We start from the raw sequence: 18,686 nt of genomic DNA, 5'->3' as shown, positions 1-18,686 counted from the left end.
TGGCTGAATGATATTCCACTGTGTGTTATATAACATTTGCTTTCCATTCATCAGTTAATAGACATTAGGGTTGCTTCTAGTTTTTGGCTGTTATGAACATTGATGCTGCTATGAACATTTGTGTACAAGTTTTTGTTTGAATGTATATTTCCATTTCTTTTAGATATACACTTAGGAATGGAATTTCTGGGTCATATGGTAATTATATGTTTAACATTTTAAGGAACTGCCAAACTGTTTTCCATAGCAGCTGTACCATTTTACATTCCCACTGACAATATACAAAGGTTTCAGTTTCTCTACATCCTTGCTAACATTATTACTTTCTGTTTTTTTTTCTTTATTATATAGCCATTCTAGTGGATGTGAAGTGATATCTCATTGTAGTTCTGATTTGTATTTCCCTATTAACTAATGATGTTAAACAACTTTCCATAGGCTAATTGGCCATTTGTATATCTTCTTTGAATGTCTACTCAAGTTCTTTGCCAATTTTTTAATTGAGTTGTCTGTCTGTTGTTGAGTTGTAAGAACTCTTTACATATTCTGGATATTATACCCTATAAAAGATTTGCAAATATTTGCTCCCGTTTTATGTGTTGCCTTTTTACTTTATTGATAGTATCCTTTGATACACAAAAATTTTTAATTTTGATGAAATTCATTTTATCTATTTCTTTCTTCTGTTGCTTGTGCTTTTGGTATCATATCTAAGAATCTGTTGCCACATCCAAGATCATGAAGATTTATTCCTATGTTCTCTACTAAGGGTTTTATGGTGTTAGCTCTTACATTTAGGTTTTTGACCCAGTCTGAGTTAGTTTTCATTTATGAAGTGAGGTAGCGGTCATTTTTTTGCATGTGAGTATCTAGTTGTCCTGGCACCACTGATTGAAAAGACTATTCTTTTCCCCATTTAATGGCCTTGCTACCCTAGTCAAAAATCAATAACTCATAGATATATGCGTTTATATCTGAATATTTAATTCTATTCCATTGATCTATCTTTACACCAGTACCACATTGTTTTAATAATTGTGATTTTGTAGTAAGTTTTAAAATCGAAACATGTGAGTCCTCCAGTTTGTCCTTTTTTCAAGAGTGGCAATTTGAGTCTCCTGAAATTCTATATGCATCTTAGGATCAACTTGTCAGTTTATGCAAAAAAAAAAAAAAAAAAAAAGGCAGCTGTCATTTTGATAGGATTTCATTAGATCTAAATCACTTTGGGGGAGTATTGCCATCTTTACAGTTTTTGACTATGGCATCTCTCTATATATTTTAGAATCAATTTATCAATTTCTACCAATTTGTAGTCTTCCATCTACCTGCACTACCCATGACTTCCTCCCTTTCTTATACAGGATATCCACAAATGAGCTCACATATAAAACACCGGAAAGATTCCTTCTACATTATAAAATTTCCTTCTTTGAAGAGCAAGCTGAAATTACAATGAATTTACTAAACCTAGTTTTACTGCAACTTTTAAGTAAAAATAATTTATGTACATTTATAAATTCATGAAAATAATCTTCCTATTCACAAGATTAAAAAATTGTCTTACATTGCTAAAAGAAATTAAAGAAGACACAAAATGGAGAGATATTCCATGCTCGTGGATTAAAAGAATTAAATATTGTTAAAATGTCTGTTATTACCTAAGGCAATCTATAGTCAATGCAATCATTATCAAAATCCCAATGGCATTTTTCACAGAAATAGAACATAAAAATCCTAAAATTTGTAAAGAACCACAAAAAACCCTGATTAGCCAAAGCAATCCTGAGGAAAAAAAGCAAAGTTGGATGTATCGCACTCCGCAATTTCAAACTCCCCAGCAAAGCTATAGTAATCAAAAGAGTATAGTATTGGCCAAAAAACGAACATGTGGACCAATGGAACAGAACTGAAAGCCCACAGACATACACACACAAAAAAACCCCACACGTATGTGGGCAACTAATTTATGACAAAGGTCCCGAGAATATACAATGAAGAAAGGACAGTCTTTTCAAAAAACAGTGTTGGGAAAACTGGGCAGCCACATGCAAAAAAATAAAACTAGATAATCTATCTTATATTGTATGCAAATTTAACTCAAAGTGGATTAAAGACTTGAATATAAGACCTGAAATCATAAACTACATAGGAGAAAACATAGGCACAAAGCTTCTGGACATTGGTCTTAGTGATGTTTTTGTGAATTGGATTCCAAACAGCAAAAGAAAGAAAAAACAAAAATAAACAAATGGGACTACAGCAAACTAAAAAGCTTCTGCAAAGCAAAGGAAATCATCAACAAAACAAAAAGGCAACAACCTGAATGGGGGAAGATATTTACTAATGATACTTCAGAGAAGGAGTTATATCCGAAGTATACAAAGAACTCATACAACTCAACAACAAAAACCAAACAACTCCATTAAAAAAATGGGCATAGGACCTGAACAGACATTTTTCCAAGGAAAACATACAGATGGTCAACAGGCACATGAAAAGATGTTCAATATCACTAATCGTCAGGGAAATGCAACTCAAAACTACAATGGGATTTGTGAGATTTTTTTCTGATTGACTCAATGTTCTGAAAAAGAAAAAACCACAATGAGATATCAATTCACATCTGTTAGAATGGCTATTATCAAAAAGACAAGAAAAAGCTGGTGTTGAAGAAGATGTGGAGAAAATGGAACCCTTGTATACTGTTGGTGGGATTGTAATTTGGTGCAGCCACTATGGCAAACAGTAGGAAGGTTCCGCAAAAAATTAAGACTAGAACTACCTTATGATCCAGCAATTCCTCTTCTGGGTATTTATCTGAAGAATATGAAAACACTAATTCAAAAGGATATATGTACCCCTATGTTCACTGAAGCATAATAGCCAAGATATGGAAGCAACCTAAGTATCCATCAAAAGAAGAATGGATAAAGAAGCCATGATATACACACACACAATAGAATACAACTTGGCCACAAAAAAATGAAATATTGCCATTTGTGATGACATGGATAGATCCTGAGGTTATTATGGTAAGTGAAATATGTCAGACAGAAAAGGACAAAAACTGTATGATTTTACTCATATGTGGAATATAAAACAAAAAAGGAACAAATGAACAAACAAAACAAAATAAACTCATAGATATGGAGAACAGAATGGTAGTTACCGGAGGGGAAACAGATGTGGGAGGGCGAAATGGGTAAACGGGGTAAGATATACGGTGACAGATGGAAACTGGACTTTTGGTGGTGAGTATACTATAGCATATACAGATATTGAATTATAATGTTGTATACCTGATACTTTTATAATGTTACCTCAAAAAAAAAAAAACAGCAGGGTTAAATAAGCAAATGTTTATAATGTGCTAGCATATTATATACGTGGCTCAAAATAAGTCTTAAATTATCATCATCATCATGTCTTATTATTTCTATTGTTTATGTATTACTAATACTCCTGCTGCAAGAAGCCCTGGAACAGCATGCATAAATCACTTTTCAAAATTAAAAGAAAAAAAAAAAGGTCTTACCTGTATAGCAAAAGTACCAACTCCACCTGATGCACCCAAGATTAAAACACTGCAATGAAAAAAAAAACTAATTATAATGAAAATACTAAGCCAATATAACTGGACAAATAAACAAGACGTTTTCAACATGCAACTGGCTCAGAGATAAACAATCCCCAAAGCAAATACAGTCATTCAGCTTCCCAAGATTCTATTATGTAGGATTTTTATTTTTGCCAAGAAGCTATAAATGCTTAAAGTCAGACATTCTATGAATGCTTCACCAAAAATACCAAATATCAAAATACCAATATCTTGTATTTTTTTAAAAAAGCTCAGATGGTTCTTGGTATCCTCTGTCTTACAATTTTTCTAGACTGAAATTATCATAGCTTTCTCTATAGGAGAAAGCTTTGGGATCCTTTTTAGTATGTTAGAGTAGATTCAGATGCTATCTAAGAAAAATCACATTCCTGACCACATTCCTGTCAAAGTGAAATAAACGTCTTTTGTTCAGACATGTCCCGTCAAGCTCATTGACTTTTATAAATGGAAATCAATCTTAGACTCAAGTTGGCTTCCTGTTAGAGCAGATGAATCTGTCATATCAGCACAAACATCCTTGTACTCCAGGTTTTTACCATGTTTAATTACTGTAGCCCTCCTGCCACTCTAGACCAAGGGTGTGCAGCCAGGAGTTTATGAATGAGTGGGGGGGGTGGGGTGAGAGTTATGAACCCTCTGAAATTGTGAACTGATTGAAATAATACGCAAAATCTGGTGTGATTATGCATATGCACGTTGGGGAGGAGAGGGATCCAGACTTATTATCAACTTCCCAAAGAAATGTATGACCCAAAAGAGACTCCCCAGTCACTGCTTTACATACTCTAACATTTTATTCTTGACTTAAGCTAGAATTGCCTTCCTTGGTCTGCACTATTTCAGATCCCCAGATATTGTACTGAACTGCACTTTGGTGTTAGGCTACAAATCTAGGTTGAGGAACATTAGAGTGACTGTTTGATATCTGACAGTACATTAGCTAAGGAGGTATTGTTGAGAGAATTCTTCATGAGAATTCTCTTTATGAGTGCCTACGGAGAGACATTTTTCTGAAGATTAAAGGGTGGGAGTAGCTGTGCTTCTATTTATCTGTCACTGCAAATTGTGCAACTGCGGGGTTGTGGGTCCCTCTTTAACTTGGCTGCTAGAAAGTGCAGAGAATTATGCCACCTATCTCTTGCAAGTCTACCAGATCTTGAAACATGTATTTTGTCTACAATCTTAACTCTAGTATCATTTTACTTTTTTTCTCTCTTATTCAAATCATAGAAAGCTGGTTGTCACCCCTTAGATCTTAAAAATTACTAGTAAAATTTCTGGGCCAGCTGTTCACTTTGAAATTAATACCATTAAATGTAATTAAAATAAGTCTCCCTGTAAATTTGTTCCTTCTGGAAGAGTTACACTTACTTTCACAGAAATTATAAATTGTGAATAGAAGAAACTTTAAAGAACAACTCCTCCAAAATCCTTCAAGTCACACAATTAAGAGCTTTCGTACTTCCTAAATGGCGGGGGGGAGGGGGGGCCGGGGGGGACGACGGCAGGGCATTAAAACTGCCTCACAGTTACATCCAAAAATCAATTCATCCATGGAGTAGTTTACCCTCTTACTTTGGTCAATTCTTATAGAAAGGTAACTAGTCAAATTCTCATTTAAGTTTTTCACAATCTAACTTTATCTTAATTTTGACCCTTCTCAGTATTTCCTGAACAGAACTCTCAGCCACTCTGGCCCCTCACCTCTTAGCCCCAAGTCCCATGCACAGTGGCCCATTCCTCAGGCTCTTAAATGCTTTCACAACCTGCTAAGGTTTCTCTTCTCTGGAAGGCTCAAGTCACAGTTTTCCTGCACAATACCCTTGAGATAGCCCCAAACCTGATATCCACACCGCGCATTTGGCATCTGTCACATTGTTACCTTTCATTCACACACTTGTTACCCAGAGACCTCATATTATATCCAGCAGTGGGCATATTACCCTGAATGCGCAGATATCTGATCAACGTTGCTTGACTTTAAAAATCATCTAAATCAGCATTATATCCTACAGCTGAGGCAACAATTGCTATTACCCTAAATTAAGAAATCACCTAGCTATTTGAAATACTGTATTAAAGTTTTTTCCAGTAAAGATAAGCTTGAAATTAATATTAATTTTCTCTCTGAGAATGCTGGATTTGAGGATGCCAAATATAACAGCTGCTTAAGGATCCAACTGCCAGACACATCTCTGACCTCATTATTGTCAATTCATCACTTCTCTATAACTCCTGACCCAAAGCAGCCTCATTCCTCCAAATAAAAAAACAAAAATGTGTTTCTCGGCAGTGCTTTGTTAGAAGAGGGAGTGGTTCTGCTTTAGCAGCTTCAGTTCCTGATGCTGTCACTTGATGGCGCCACCAAGTGCAAAAACAGACAAGAAGCAAGCCCAGTAAAGTGCTACAGACTGTTAGTCAGCTTATAAAGAAGCCCTGGGGTCATATCATTCATTCCCTGATCCTGCAAATTCCATGTTTTGTGCAGGTTCAATCTGGGCCCGTACTTTTCTTCAAAGAAAGTTCCACAAAGGGACAGCAGGCAAAATAAATTTTCAAGTAGCACTAAGTTGGCTGGTCCTCTATGGTTTGAAATCCTGTGGCTGAACTAACTATTCCTCTTGTACTCTTCAAAGCACTTTCACTACAAAGGGAGAATACTGCTGTGCTTACTACCTCCAGCAGCACTTCACTTATGTTCTATACAGTGGGAATACTTTCTACCCAATTGCTATAATGGTCATAATATATATTCAAGTTTCATTGAAGTAGCAGCCTATTTACTACAGTAAAGCAGTAGTACAGCAGCACACCTTTCTTTACTATTTGTATTGCTTATTGTATTGCTTATTGTATTGTTTATTGGCTTATACAGAGCAAGTGCCCAAGAAATACACTATTTGCAAAAAGCACTATAATTCAAAATTGTCAAGTTTTAATCGCATTCCTCTTTTACTTCCTAAGTCCACATATACAGCATTTTTTTTTTTTAATTTAGTGGGAACTGCACTGTGGCAGATATATAAAGTATGGGAGAAAGTATGCAAAACTATTACGCTGGTTATGTATTCTTAAACCCTAAACTCTAATTTTATGTCATTCCTGCCCAACCTCTGAATTCTCCCTAAAATACATTAAGATACTAAAGCAATGTTGGCTTTTTTTTTTCTATGACTGAGTCACTTTTCATTTAGAATTCAGGCCCCTAAGTCCTCTACAATCATATTTTTCAGTATTATAATCTTATAAGGCAAGGCACCGACACCCTAATTGCCTTACAAATAAAAAAAATATATGAAACATATTGCAAAATAGCAAGAGGTCCAAAAGTAGAGAATCACCTTTCAAATTTCTATACCCTGGCTTAGCCCCAGAAATCTCTGAATGCCCGGGCTGGGTAACTAGACCTGGATTCTAGTCCCAGCGCTCCCACTAACTGAATTTCTAGGCCTCAGATTTATCAACTATGAAATGATAATCACAGAGGTACACTCTAGGAGTCAATGAAAAAGAAAGAATTGGCATTTTCAATCTAATTTAAGCTTATATTTAGTTTCTCCACCTTTCTAACATAGAAGTAAATGCCCTTTATGAACCCCCAGACCACATACTTGTTGGGGGGGCTAAGGGAGGCAGGAAAACAGCCACATCATTAGTGTGCCCTTTATTAAGACCTAATGTTCAGGAATAAAGATGATTTAAATATGACTAAATCTTCCATCATTAGCGACAACTGGTCTTTGAAAAATAAGGATGATGCTGAAAATGTATAATCTCAATTTTCAGTTTCACACTTACTTTTAAATCTGAGAGAAAAATAGGTGAAAGAGCAAACTATATCACAATATGCAAAGTTTACTCCCTAAAGTGAGAAACAATCTAAGTATAATACAGTTACGAAACAAATCAACCAAATATGACCAAGACAGCCTGGATTTGCGTGTCCCCTTCTTTTAAGCCTCAGTAATTCTTGCAGACATTCCCCAATTTACAGAAGAGTTCATGTGTGAATTAGTTGTTTGGAAATTTAAACACATTTTCCCATAAAAATAAAGCTATTTATACATCTTGGCAAGGTGCCCAGGGTAGCTGTTTAAAAAGGTTTGGTTAACCCATTATGGACCAAGAACCTCATACACAGTATAACAATGGTTCTGTGGGAGATGTATTCAGAATTTCAACCCGGGGTACTGAGAACACATCTCCCCTATGGGATAGGAAGTGGGAACCATCCCAAGTCACTGGTTCCTTTAATGTGATATAGAACAGAGGGAAGGAAAAAAAACAGAGGAGAGGCTCCTTTATTATGGCAACAACTGGATGTAGAGAGAAAGAGCATGGTCAAAGAAGGATTTACCATGGAGCTGACAGGGTTCAGGAAATGCTACCTCAAAAGATGGCACTTTGGCAAACTAAGTATTTTAAACTGAAGAAATCTGAGAAATTGCATGTGTAGGAAGGACTCTCGGACCTTCTTCCCTGAAGCTGGTCATAAAATCCTCATAAGAGGCGTCCTCCCTAGGAGGAAGCATCCTTCCTTATCTCCAAGATGGAAGGGTGCAGAGAGGAATAAGAATGAAGAAGCCTCGCTTGTTTCCCCACTTCACTTAACACTTGGCTCATACCCGTTGTCCTATCACATTTTTTCACAACTCTCCATTCTTCATCAAATGCAGCATAAAAACACGCAGGTTTAACTACTTCTTCGGGCCTTCATTTCCTTATGAAAGCTCCTATGTCACATAAAAGTTATAATACATACATACATTTGTGTCCTTTTCTTTTGGTAATTTGTCATTTGTTACAGGATCCCAAGCCAAACACTTCATAAAGTAGAAGAAAAAGATATTTTCCTTCCCCTATAGAGCCAATAAAGTTTAAGCTTTGGCCTTTTACTTATACTTTTACTGAAAGGAGCCCCAGCAATATATTTGCATGGAAATATGTCTTCATAAAATTTGCAAAAGATATGCAAATGAAGGGTAGCAGACTATACCACCTCAAAATATATCACTTTGGAATAAGGATATTTTGAGCTGAAGGCAACTGAGAGTAAGTAGATATAAGAAAGCTCTCTGTATTCCCCCTATTTGTCTAAAAACAAGACATAAATTTACCTCTTCTTTGCTCTACCAGGATGGACACAGGTTAATCCTTGGAGATAACTTTAGACCCTTATCAGCAGGGAAGGCAATGACTTAATTCTGCATAACAAATTTTACTCTTGCTTCTCCTGGTAACCTCTCCACAACTGGCCTTCCCTAAGTGTCTGCCTCTTTTGTCTTTAGCTGAAGGTGGTATTTTAGTCTGGATTCTAAACTACCTTTTTTGAGTTACTCACTTTTCCCTGGGGTATCTCCCATGTATATGTGAGGTATACATGTTAATAAACTTATTTTTGTTTTTTCTCTTCTTAATCTTTTTTTTTTTTTTTTTTTTTACAGGGGTCTCAGCAGAGAACTCAGAAGGGTAAAGGAAAAATTCTTTTTCCTCTCCTAGTAACCACAATCAGTTAAAATTGCTCTTTCCACTCCTGCACTCCATTATACTTTCCCTCTTGTCAGGTGACACTAGATTTGGCTGAAGGAAAGTTGATTTAAAAATACATTTGTTTTGGTTTAGTGGGATATACTGATGTGGTTCATGTAATTTCTGAGTAGTTATTACAGGCTGTCCCGGTTTAAGAATGCTGAAGGAGTTCAGAACAGGCCTCCCCAAGCTTTGGCACATGGATTATTTTGAGCTGAAGGCAATCGAGATCCTGCAGGTCACAAGAAAATTTTACCTCTCCCTTAAAGAATTTAAATTAGGGGACTTGCCCATAATGAATTATTATCAGAAGTAACTTTTTATGACCTATCTATAGGGCGGGCAAATTTCTAATTACTGAACAGCTGCTCTTTTTATCATCCTGTAAATGACCTTGCTTCCTTCTGAAGCTCCAGGTGCCTGACCTCATCCCTTAGCTCAACATGCCATATTTCCCCTTTCTGTCTCTGACTCTATCATGTATGTGTGGTTCCCATATATAAGCATAATTAAATTTGCTTATTTTCTCTTATTAATGTCTCATATCAATTTGATAATTAGATCAGCCAGAAGTTTCTTCTCTCCTACAATGCCTTCCAGGAATATTCCTACTTCCCACTAACATGTCCTTGCAAATACATCGCCAGGGCTCCTATCAGGGCCTTGTATAAGTGAAGGGCCTCAAGGTAAGCTTCATTGGCTCTGCAGGGGAGGGGAAATATCTTTTTTCTCTACCCTTTGAAGCTCTTGGCTGTGGCCCTGTAACAAATGACAACACTATAAGGCATCGTGAAATTTTATTATAAGATTGAGTATCATAGTACCTGGCACTGGATTGAGAGTAATAAAGAAGAAACATGGTTAAACAAGGTTTGAGATGTACAGAACCAGAAATGAGTCTGTAGAAAATTTTTCCAATTAAAAGACATGTAAAAACTTAAAATACACCACTTATAAAGTTAATTCATATATCAGGACCCACAAAATGGATGCTGCCACATCACAAATCTAAAACTAAGTCAGCCTGCACTTACAGGAAATGCCTCACTGTAAAGGAAATCTAACACAAATCACAATCTTCCAACTCAGCTTTCGCTAGCTTACATTACCCTAGAAAATAGAACCCACTAGCTTTATAAGGAAATCACTGACCTCGTCACCAATCATGCCCTGTTTCCATGCTGCCTCTTCCAATATTCTATAAAACCTGTTCTTGTCCAAAACCCCTCAGGAAGCATGCTCTACTGCTTGTGAGGCACTGTACTCCCCCAAACCACAGATTGTTTTCCCTTAAATAAAGGACATCAAACTGAATTGTGTAATTTTTGTCTCTTCATATCTCTATAGGGAAGACATCAACAAACAACTACTTAATGAGGATTGTCAATTAAAATGCAAAAGTATTTTAGGTTTACTCGTCGAACAAGAAAAACTTCAAGTGCCTTGCAATCTTAGTTTATATATTAAAGAAACTTAGAAGACATTTTTTCAAATGTAACAACAAACCTAAATTTTACATGACACGAACAATAATGTTGTACAGTGAAATAGGAAGAAGCAGGATTTGGGAAAGATTATCAGGTTTTGGCTCAAGGTAAATCATCGTTAACTGACATTAGGAATCTAGAGGAAGAGTCAGGGTGGTAATAAGTCTTGATTTGTACGACTTGAGTTTCAGATACAAAGGATGCATCTAACTACGACTCAGTAGAGAGATTTAGGGTTAGAAACATAGATCTGGAAATTACCAAAATATAAATAGAAGCTGAGAATAGATGAGATAACCCTGGAAGACAGAGAGGAATGATGGAGTATGACACTGCGGAAAGAGTAAAAGTTATACGGCTGGAGGAAGAAGAGCCTTTAAAAATGACAAGAACTGGTCAAAAAGGCCAGAAGAAAACTAAAAGAGTCTGGTGTCCCTGAAACCATGGAAAAAGTGAGTATTAAAGTAGTAGTCAACAGTGCAAGAGACTTCGGGCAGGCCAAATTATAAGAACTGAAAAGTAATCACTGGGTTGGCAACTTCGTCAGCTATGACCCTGGTGATAACAGCTGCAGTTGAATGGCAAGACTGGAAGCTAACAGTGCACTGAGGAGTAAATAACTTATAAACTTCACAAAATACCTACCCTAGTCACCTAGAAAACTGATTTGTAAAACACAAATTGCCAGGAAAGAGTTTTCTACTACTTCCTTTAACTGAGTTCTCCTGGAGCGTCCAGGAAAATCAGTCCAGGAGAGGAGGCCAGACAGCTTTGCATCGCACTGGCCAGGTCAGAGGCTCCACCCACCCTCTCCTCTTCTTTCCAACCGCATGGTTTCTTTAAGCAAGTAAACTGCAGCCGTTTCTTTCTACTCCCCTTACGCCTCTAATCATACAACCTAGTCAAATGCAAATGAAAACCCAAATGGAGAGGGGAGAAACAAGTGGGTGTCTGGGTGAAGAACAGGCAGGTGAAGGCATCTGAAAGAAGGAAGGTATTGCAATTACCAATATAAGCATACTGGTGGGGAGAGTAAATCCAGGGTTTTTAAATTTGAGCCCAATTCTATAAACAAAATTAACCAGACACCTAATTTACCCTTACATGACAAAATTTTACTGTCAAAAAGCCTACTCTCAGAAAAAAAAAACAATTAAAAGCACTCCTAAATTCACTGCATTGAGTTTTAAGTATACACAATTTAGAAGTGAAATTTATTTTGTGGAGGAGGAATGGTTCAACTTCTAACATTTTCTAATACTTATGTATAACAGAATAAAGTACACCTTTCCCAGCAAGAGATGAATTTCAGGCAGAACATGAAATATTCAAGGTGGACAATGACACTACTAATAAATAGAACTATCAGGTCCAACTGCTTTAAGAAAATATCTGGTGTAACCACTTTTTAAAAAACTTCTATTCATCTTTAGAGCCCTAAGTTATCTATCTGTTCCTACTGAATAAATCATGAAGAAACTATGGATGGAGAGGTAAGAATAAAATCATTTTACCTGACATTTTCTAGTGATACCAAAGTGCGGGCAATAATGACATATGACATCAATATTAAATCATCCCCTTGGTCTGTTGATGCTCAGTTGTACAGAAATATAATTACATTACAAAAAAGGAAAAGGTAAACACTATCGAACCCTTAGAAAGCTTTGTCTTAATTTCAAAAAGCTGTTTGTTATTAAGAAAATCGTATAAAATCCTCCAAGGTGCCAGTAAGTGTTTTTGTCATCCTTTTTTATTTCTTAAATAACTGGTTAGAAAACTAGACCGTTAGTCCTTGATAACAAGCACTGACCCTGCTTTGTGCAGACTAAAAAGTGCCTTAATTCCAAGAGCTAACAGGAGAAGAATAATTATTGCTTAGAGAAGCTAAAACATGCTCTATCAATCACACTAAACAGTGAAATTGAAAAAAAAAGCCACTTTGGAAACTGAAAGCTCTGAGTTTATGTATAATAAAATCCCACTATAGTAGTAATTTCTTCATGTAAAAGAATTTTTACAGTATTTTAAGGTACATCTTTCATGTGATTCTTGCAAATAAGTAGTTGGAAAGGCAGGTCATTATTACCTCTCATGTGTAGGAATTTCAGTAAACTGAAACTTCCTAGAGCACCAAGGGCCAAGTTCTCACTGCCTCTTGGAACAAAAGCATCCTATGGTAACCACACACGTGAGAACATGGCAGAAGTCTAGGACATGAGCGAGGGAAGTTCTTCACAATGGATTTCACTCCAGGCTGGTAACATATGGTTAAATCAATAAACAGACCCAATTCAGTATAATATATAATTGCCTTATAAGGTATAAAAATTCCCACATCTAAAAGCTCTCCTAACAACCTACACTGTCCTACACTCAGTACATAGGAGGAAACTTCAGAGACCATAAATGGCGTGCATGTGGTCACTTGATTAGTTAGTAGCAGAGCAGAGAAGAGAACTCAGTGCTTGACTTCCCCAGTTCCGAGCCATTATTACTCAAACAGAAGATAGCAGAGTAACAAAGAACTATCCGAAAAGCCAAAAATACAATGGGGGCACACATCTATGTATCTGAGGAGAGAAAGCAAGATCTGTTTCTAAATTGTATGCTTCAAGGTACTAAAAAAAGTATGCCTGGAGAGCCCTGAACCAGTAAAAGGAATGGCAGCTCTCTAACCATAGTGCACGTACAGTCATGCAGGCATAGAAAGTCTAACAATTTTAAGGAAAAACAAAGCAATAAAGCATCAATGTTAATACAGAGCCTACAATAATAACAAAGGTCTAAAAATCCTGAATAAGATTTTTGCAAGGTTATTAACTAAGACAAACCATTAGAAAAATCTATGTGGTCAAATTAATTTAATTTAAAGAAAGTCTTTGACCAAAATGGCAACTTCAAGAAAGACAAGCCCCAAAGCTTAAAAAATAAACAGGATTGACCTTTAGAATAAACATTGCCTTGAATTCTACAATAAAGGGTAGCACCTCATTAGATGAATAGTCTTCACACTGCTTTCAAAAATACAGCTATTAAGCTTTCATGAAATCGAATGCTCTATAACTCAACACATTAAATGTAGAGTGCAATGTTTCACAAAAACAGGAATATGGAATGACACAGACATTAGTTATCTTACCTACACAATCCTTAGCAATCAAAAAATTAAGTTATTTTAATTTATTAAAATTTGACCTATAGCTCTCTCCTTATCACGATCGTTTAATGGTTCTTAGTATCCAGTTTTCTCACCAAAAAATAAAACCATCAAGTTTCCCTATAATGCCGACTTTCTAAAATACGAAGAATATAATCTCATTGCTAATAACAGCAGCCACCATTTATTGAGTGCCTCCCATGTGCCACAACCTGTGCCACTAGTTTTCCTTGTTATCTCCTTTAACCTTTAAACAAAACTCACAGAAGTGACCAAGTGGGCCACCCAGCTAGAAAGCAGCAGAGTCTGGATATGAACTCTCAAGTACGTCTAAGATACTTCTACACAATGTGTTGCTAACTCAAACGAGCATACATTCAAATCCTTGAAGCACCAGAATTGACCTAAAGGGTACCAAGCATTGAACCTAAGAGAACTCAAGAATATTCAGCAGTGTTCTGCAGTCTCTTTTATATCTGGTTTTCATAGAAATCTGCAATTATGAGAGCAACTCCTAGTAGAGGTAGGAAAAAAAAACATGCACCTCGACATCATTCTTTAGAAACTGTATGGGGTGATTCTAAATCTTTTTTAGTAATCTGATAAAAGCTATGGATCTTCTTGCCAGAGAGTTACATATAAAATTCTGCATTATTTTAGAAGGTTCAGACTCCTGAAATCCATCTACACGTTTCAATTTTAAAATTCCTATTTGATTGGACTAAGAATCAATAGAATGAGCTTAAGAAAGTGCAAACTGACACAAATAGAGTTCTTTGGAAATTGTTTTAAATGTTACCACAACTCTGCTCATGTATACTATCCTAGTTTCAGTACTTCTGATAAATCTATGGCAAGGATCTTACAGAAGGAAAGAAAGCAGGTTTAAATGCCACCATTAATACTTACCGTTTTCCTGTACAATTATTGTCATTCAGGCCGCCAACCTTGTTTATGGCAGACCAGGCTGTGAGAGCCACATACGGCAGAGAGGCAGCTTGAGTATGAGTGAGGGATTTGGGCTTGTGAGAAACCTAGATTTGAAGACAACAGTCAAAAGTAAGCAATTCTTTGTAAATCTATGAACACGATTAAGTACATTTACCTTTACAGGAATCCAACTATTTTCATAGATAAGTCTATAACATTATGCCATGCTCAGTATTTATTATGTATCCTTCTTTAAGATTATCCATAAAGAGTATTCTCCAAACGACTCAAGCTACTCCTAGGGTCAAAGGTTCAATGATGTTTTATAGGCAACATTATCAGACATACATAGCTGCTTAATTCTTTATAAAAAGATCACATTCAATAATCCCATTAGTCCTAACTATATTCAGAAATAAATCCAAATAAACCTTGAGACCTCACAAACACATTTTAATTTGTTTTCGAGATCAGCTGTTTCCTCTACCCCCATTTACTGTAATCTTTCCAGACTTTCTCTAATCTCAGTAATACCCCTTCCCTTCCTGCCCTCCCTGCTATAGCCATTTCCTCAATGTTAACCCTTTCTCTCTATTCAAATTGTCAGGCCTCCTGACTATATTTGATTAGACTCCTGTTTTTAAAGTTATTTGAAACAGCTTGATACTTCCGTGCTTCTGTTTATAATTAATCGGTACGGTCCATTTGGTATATTTGGTTTCCACTATTTACACTGAGTAAAACCAAGAAACACAGCAGGGTTTCTAGATCTTACTCCAAATCCCTGCTTCACAAGACAAAGACACCGCTTTGGCAGGCAGTGTTATTAAATGACATCAAATGCTTTTCTAATCTTTTAAAAATTCCTATTCTCTAGCTTAGCTCTTTAAAAACTACCCATTAAACATGAACCTGAAAAACATGAACCATGAATCTGAAAAACAACCAATTATTTCAGAGATATCTGTCAGTCTTTGTTTATCATATTTTCTGATGTTACTATATCACAGAATTGGTGAGTTACCTCATTCCCACTGACTACAACAAACTCTGAGAGAGTGCCTTGTTTCCAGGGAGGAACTGCAGCCCAGACCTGAAACAAGCACACACATACACACAAACTTCATTAGAAATAGATCTTTTTTAACCAAGGTAAGTATGAGGGTATTCCCTAATACATAACCCATCCTGTGAAAAAAAGCACAAGTCAGCAATACTCCAAGCAAAAGAGCGATTTTCACATGATATAAATGTATTACTTAGCGTGATTCTGAATATATCAAGTCAAGCCATATTGGAAGCAGATGCTACTAAATCCTGCTATACTTACACTACATACTTAGAGTACCAGTAAAAACACAGTCTCTGGGGCTTGAATCCTGGTTCTACCACTAATTAGCTATGGGACTTCTTTATAGCTTCCTCATCTGTAAACTGGTCCTAACTGAACTTATCTCATATGGATTAAATGAGTTATTTTTTGAAAAGCAACCAGAACAGTGTTAGTTATTATTATGAGCTCACTTTAATTTCTTGGTATAAAAATTCGAAGGGACAGGTGATTATATCAAACTTAAGCTATTTTAAAACCATCTAGCCCCTAAGGTAGAAATAGTCATTTAAAGACTCTTTCAAGAAAAAAAAAAAATAGTCCCAATTATGCATATTCCAAAGTCTTGCAATTCTTAAGTACTAGATTTAGGAAGCTTGAGTACAGTCAAGCTAATTGACAGAACCAAGAACAGATTCTAGCCAAAGCTCAGTATATTCAATGAAAAGAAGAAAAAAGGTCAATGGTACAGACTACACTTTCAAAAGAAGCAGAATGAAATTTGCATATTTAGAAATGGAATAGCAGCATTTCATAACCCACCTCATCTCCGGGCTTGAAGTACTTCACATCAAGTCCACATTCCATCACTACACCAGAAACATCCCGACCCAGAGTCAGAGGAAATTCTTCTCCTTTGGCTTTTATATGTAAAGGATCACGTTTCATATTTAGAGCTGCAGCTCCATAACCACCTATAAAATACAATTTATCTGTTTCTTCCAAAGGAATGGAATGATTTAAAAACTACTATAGGGTTATAGGCCAGGTACAATTCTAGGTCCTCAAAATGTAGATATAAAGTAATCAACTATATATATAAAATTTTTACAATCACACAGGAAAGCATGAAAATGAGCGTTGTTCCTTTCAAAAAATTTGGAAAATTATAATCACTTGTTAAACTAAAGCTACCATTGCTCAAAATATTGTTTAATTCCAATTCTGAAACTGTCTTCAGAATTTTCAGTGTTTTCTTTTGTACAGTTTTACTTTGTTCTTTAAAGATAGTTTGTTAATTTATTCATTCATAAACTTTTTAAATAACAAAGTCGTTTGGTGAAGAAGTTAATAAACAAATAAGGTGTTGGGGTAGAATTTGATACTAACACTAGTCTTTAAGTAGTGGTCCCCACCTACCAAAAAATGTTTCTATAACATCTTTGGATTAAGTGCATAGATTCCCCAGTAGAAAAGGACCACTTGGCTGCATCTGTTCTGATATGTTAAATCAGGTTAATTGCTTTATTATACAAATCCATTTATTTTTAAGACTATTTACATAAATATTAGCTAAAGGGAGCTGAACTATTCTTCTGATCATAATTTTTTGTTTCAAATAAATTGGCTACTCTATCTACAATCATTCCAAGTAGTTTATACTACACAGCTTCAACATATAAAATGGCTTTTCTAAGACACAAAAGTATACGTAATTATCTCCTCTGCTTGACGTCTTTCTGAGAACATTTCTATGTGAGGTTCACCAAGATAGGTACCTTGCTTACCTCCTTTTCATTATGTACCACAATTTATGCTCCAGAATCACTATACCACTCTGTAAGTCTCCCCTTTCCTCACCACCCACTCTCAGGGGCTGTACAACATTAGACCTTACGGATGAGGAGAAACCAGAAAAGGAGCATGAGAAGTCTAGACCAGTAAAGAGGTTCATTTAAAGACATCGAATGCTGCTGACAGGGAAGACAGCTTTTCGAATAAAGTCAAAAGCTGTCAACAGGCTTTTAAAAAACAAAACAGAGAAACAAAAACAAAACAGAACAAAAAAGATCTAACAACACAGAGGTCTTTGGTGACCTTGATAGGTACAGTTGCTGTGTCAAGGAGTAACAAAGAATGGGAAGTGAGAAACTGGGAAACTTGAGAAAATTCAACTCTTTCAAACAGTTCTGTTATAAATGGGAGCAGAGAAATGGAGAGTGGCTGGAGGGGAACAACTGAGATGGAGAGAGAATTTTTGAGTGTTATTTTTTTCTTCTCCAAAAAGAGAGAAATCTCAGTAAAGCTAATGGACATGATCTAGTAGAAAGGAAAACACTGAAGATGCAGGAGAGAATTGCTGAAATATTGCTCCCAGGTGAGGGGGGATGGAACCTAGAATCCAAGTGGAAGAGTGGCCTTAGATGGGAACAAGGACCGTCTACAAGGCAGGAGGGAAGGTAGAGGATATAGGAAGAGATGCTGACAGGTGAGTAGCTTGCAGAAGTTGTTTTTCTAATAAAAAATCAAGACACATGGGAGAAAGCCTTTGAAAGCTGAGCTAGTACCAGAAAATCTAAGCTGATGGTCATCATGCCAATATTACACATTTGCCATCTGGCTAATTAGGGTTGCACTCTATTGGAGGAAAAAAAACAATTTCACATGTAATAAAAAAGTCATGTTTTACTTTTCCTGTCTTACATTCCTTTTCCATCACTAAAACACAATTAAACAATTAGTCACTGAAATTCCTATGTGTTTTAAGCAATAGAAGTGGGCATTTAGCCATGTCAAATTTTAGCAGCTATTTCAGAGCTGCAAAAAAGAATTCAGTCCTCTCTAGGTACAGAGCCTGCAGTGCAAGGTTGTTTAAAGTTTTCTTGGTTACCCTGATACACTAATGTG

At 36.1% G+C, this 18,686-nt stretch overlaps 1 protein-coding gene across 3 annotated transcripts in view; it reads right to left on the bottom strand.

The window, feature by feature from the left end:
- The window catches only part of RTN4IP1 (reticulon 4 interacting protein 1), a 45,947-nt gene that overhangs the window by 23,236 nt on the left and 4,025 nt on the right, over nt 1-18,686 (bottom strand). For all 3 annotated transcript variants that reach the window (XM_011360698.2, XM_011360699.2, XM_023530926.1), the window contains exons 2-5: nt 16,602-16,753; nt 15,753-15,821; nt 14,708-14,832; nt 3,539-3,587 (exon numbers count right to left, since the gene is read on the bottom strand). In XM_011360698.2, coding sequence (XP_011359000.1) covers nt 3,539-3,587; nt 14,708-14,832; nt 15,753-15,821; nt 16,602-16,753 — 395 coding nt within the window. The remainder of the gene's footprint in view (nt 1-3,538; nt 3,588-14,707; nt 14,833-15,752; nt 15,822-16,601; nt 16,754-18,686) is intronic.

The sequence above is a fragment of the Pteropus vampyrus genome, unplaced genomic scaffold, assembly GCF_000151845.1.
Source record: "Pteropus vampyrus isolate Shadow unplaced genomic scaffold, Pvam_2.0 Scaffold58, whole genome shotgun sequence".
NCBI classification, from domain to species: domain Eukaryota; kingdom Metazoa; phylum Chordata; class Mammalia; order Chiroptera; family Pteropodidae; genus Pteropus; species Pteropus vampyrus.
This window is presented reverse-complemented; position numbering and strand designations above follow the sequence as displayed.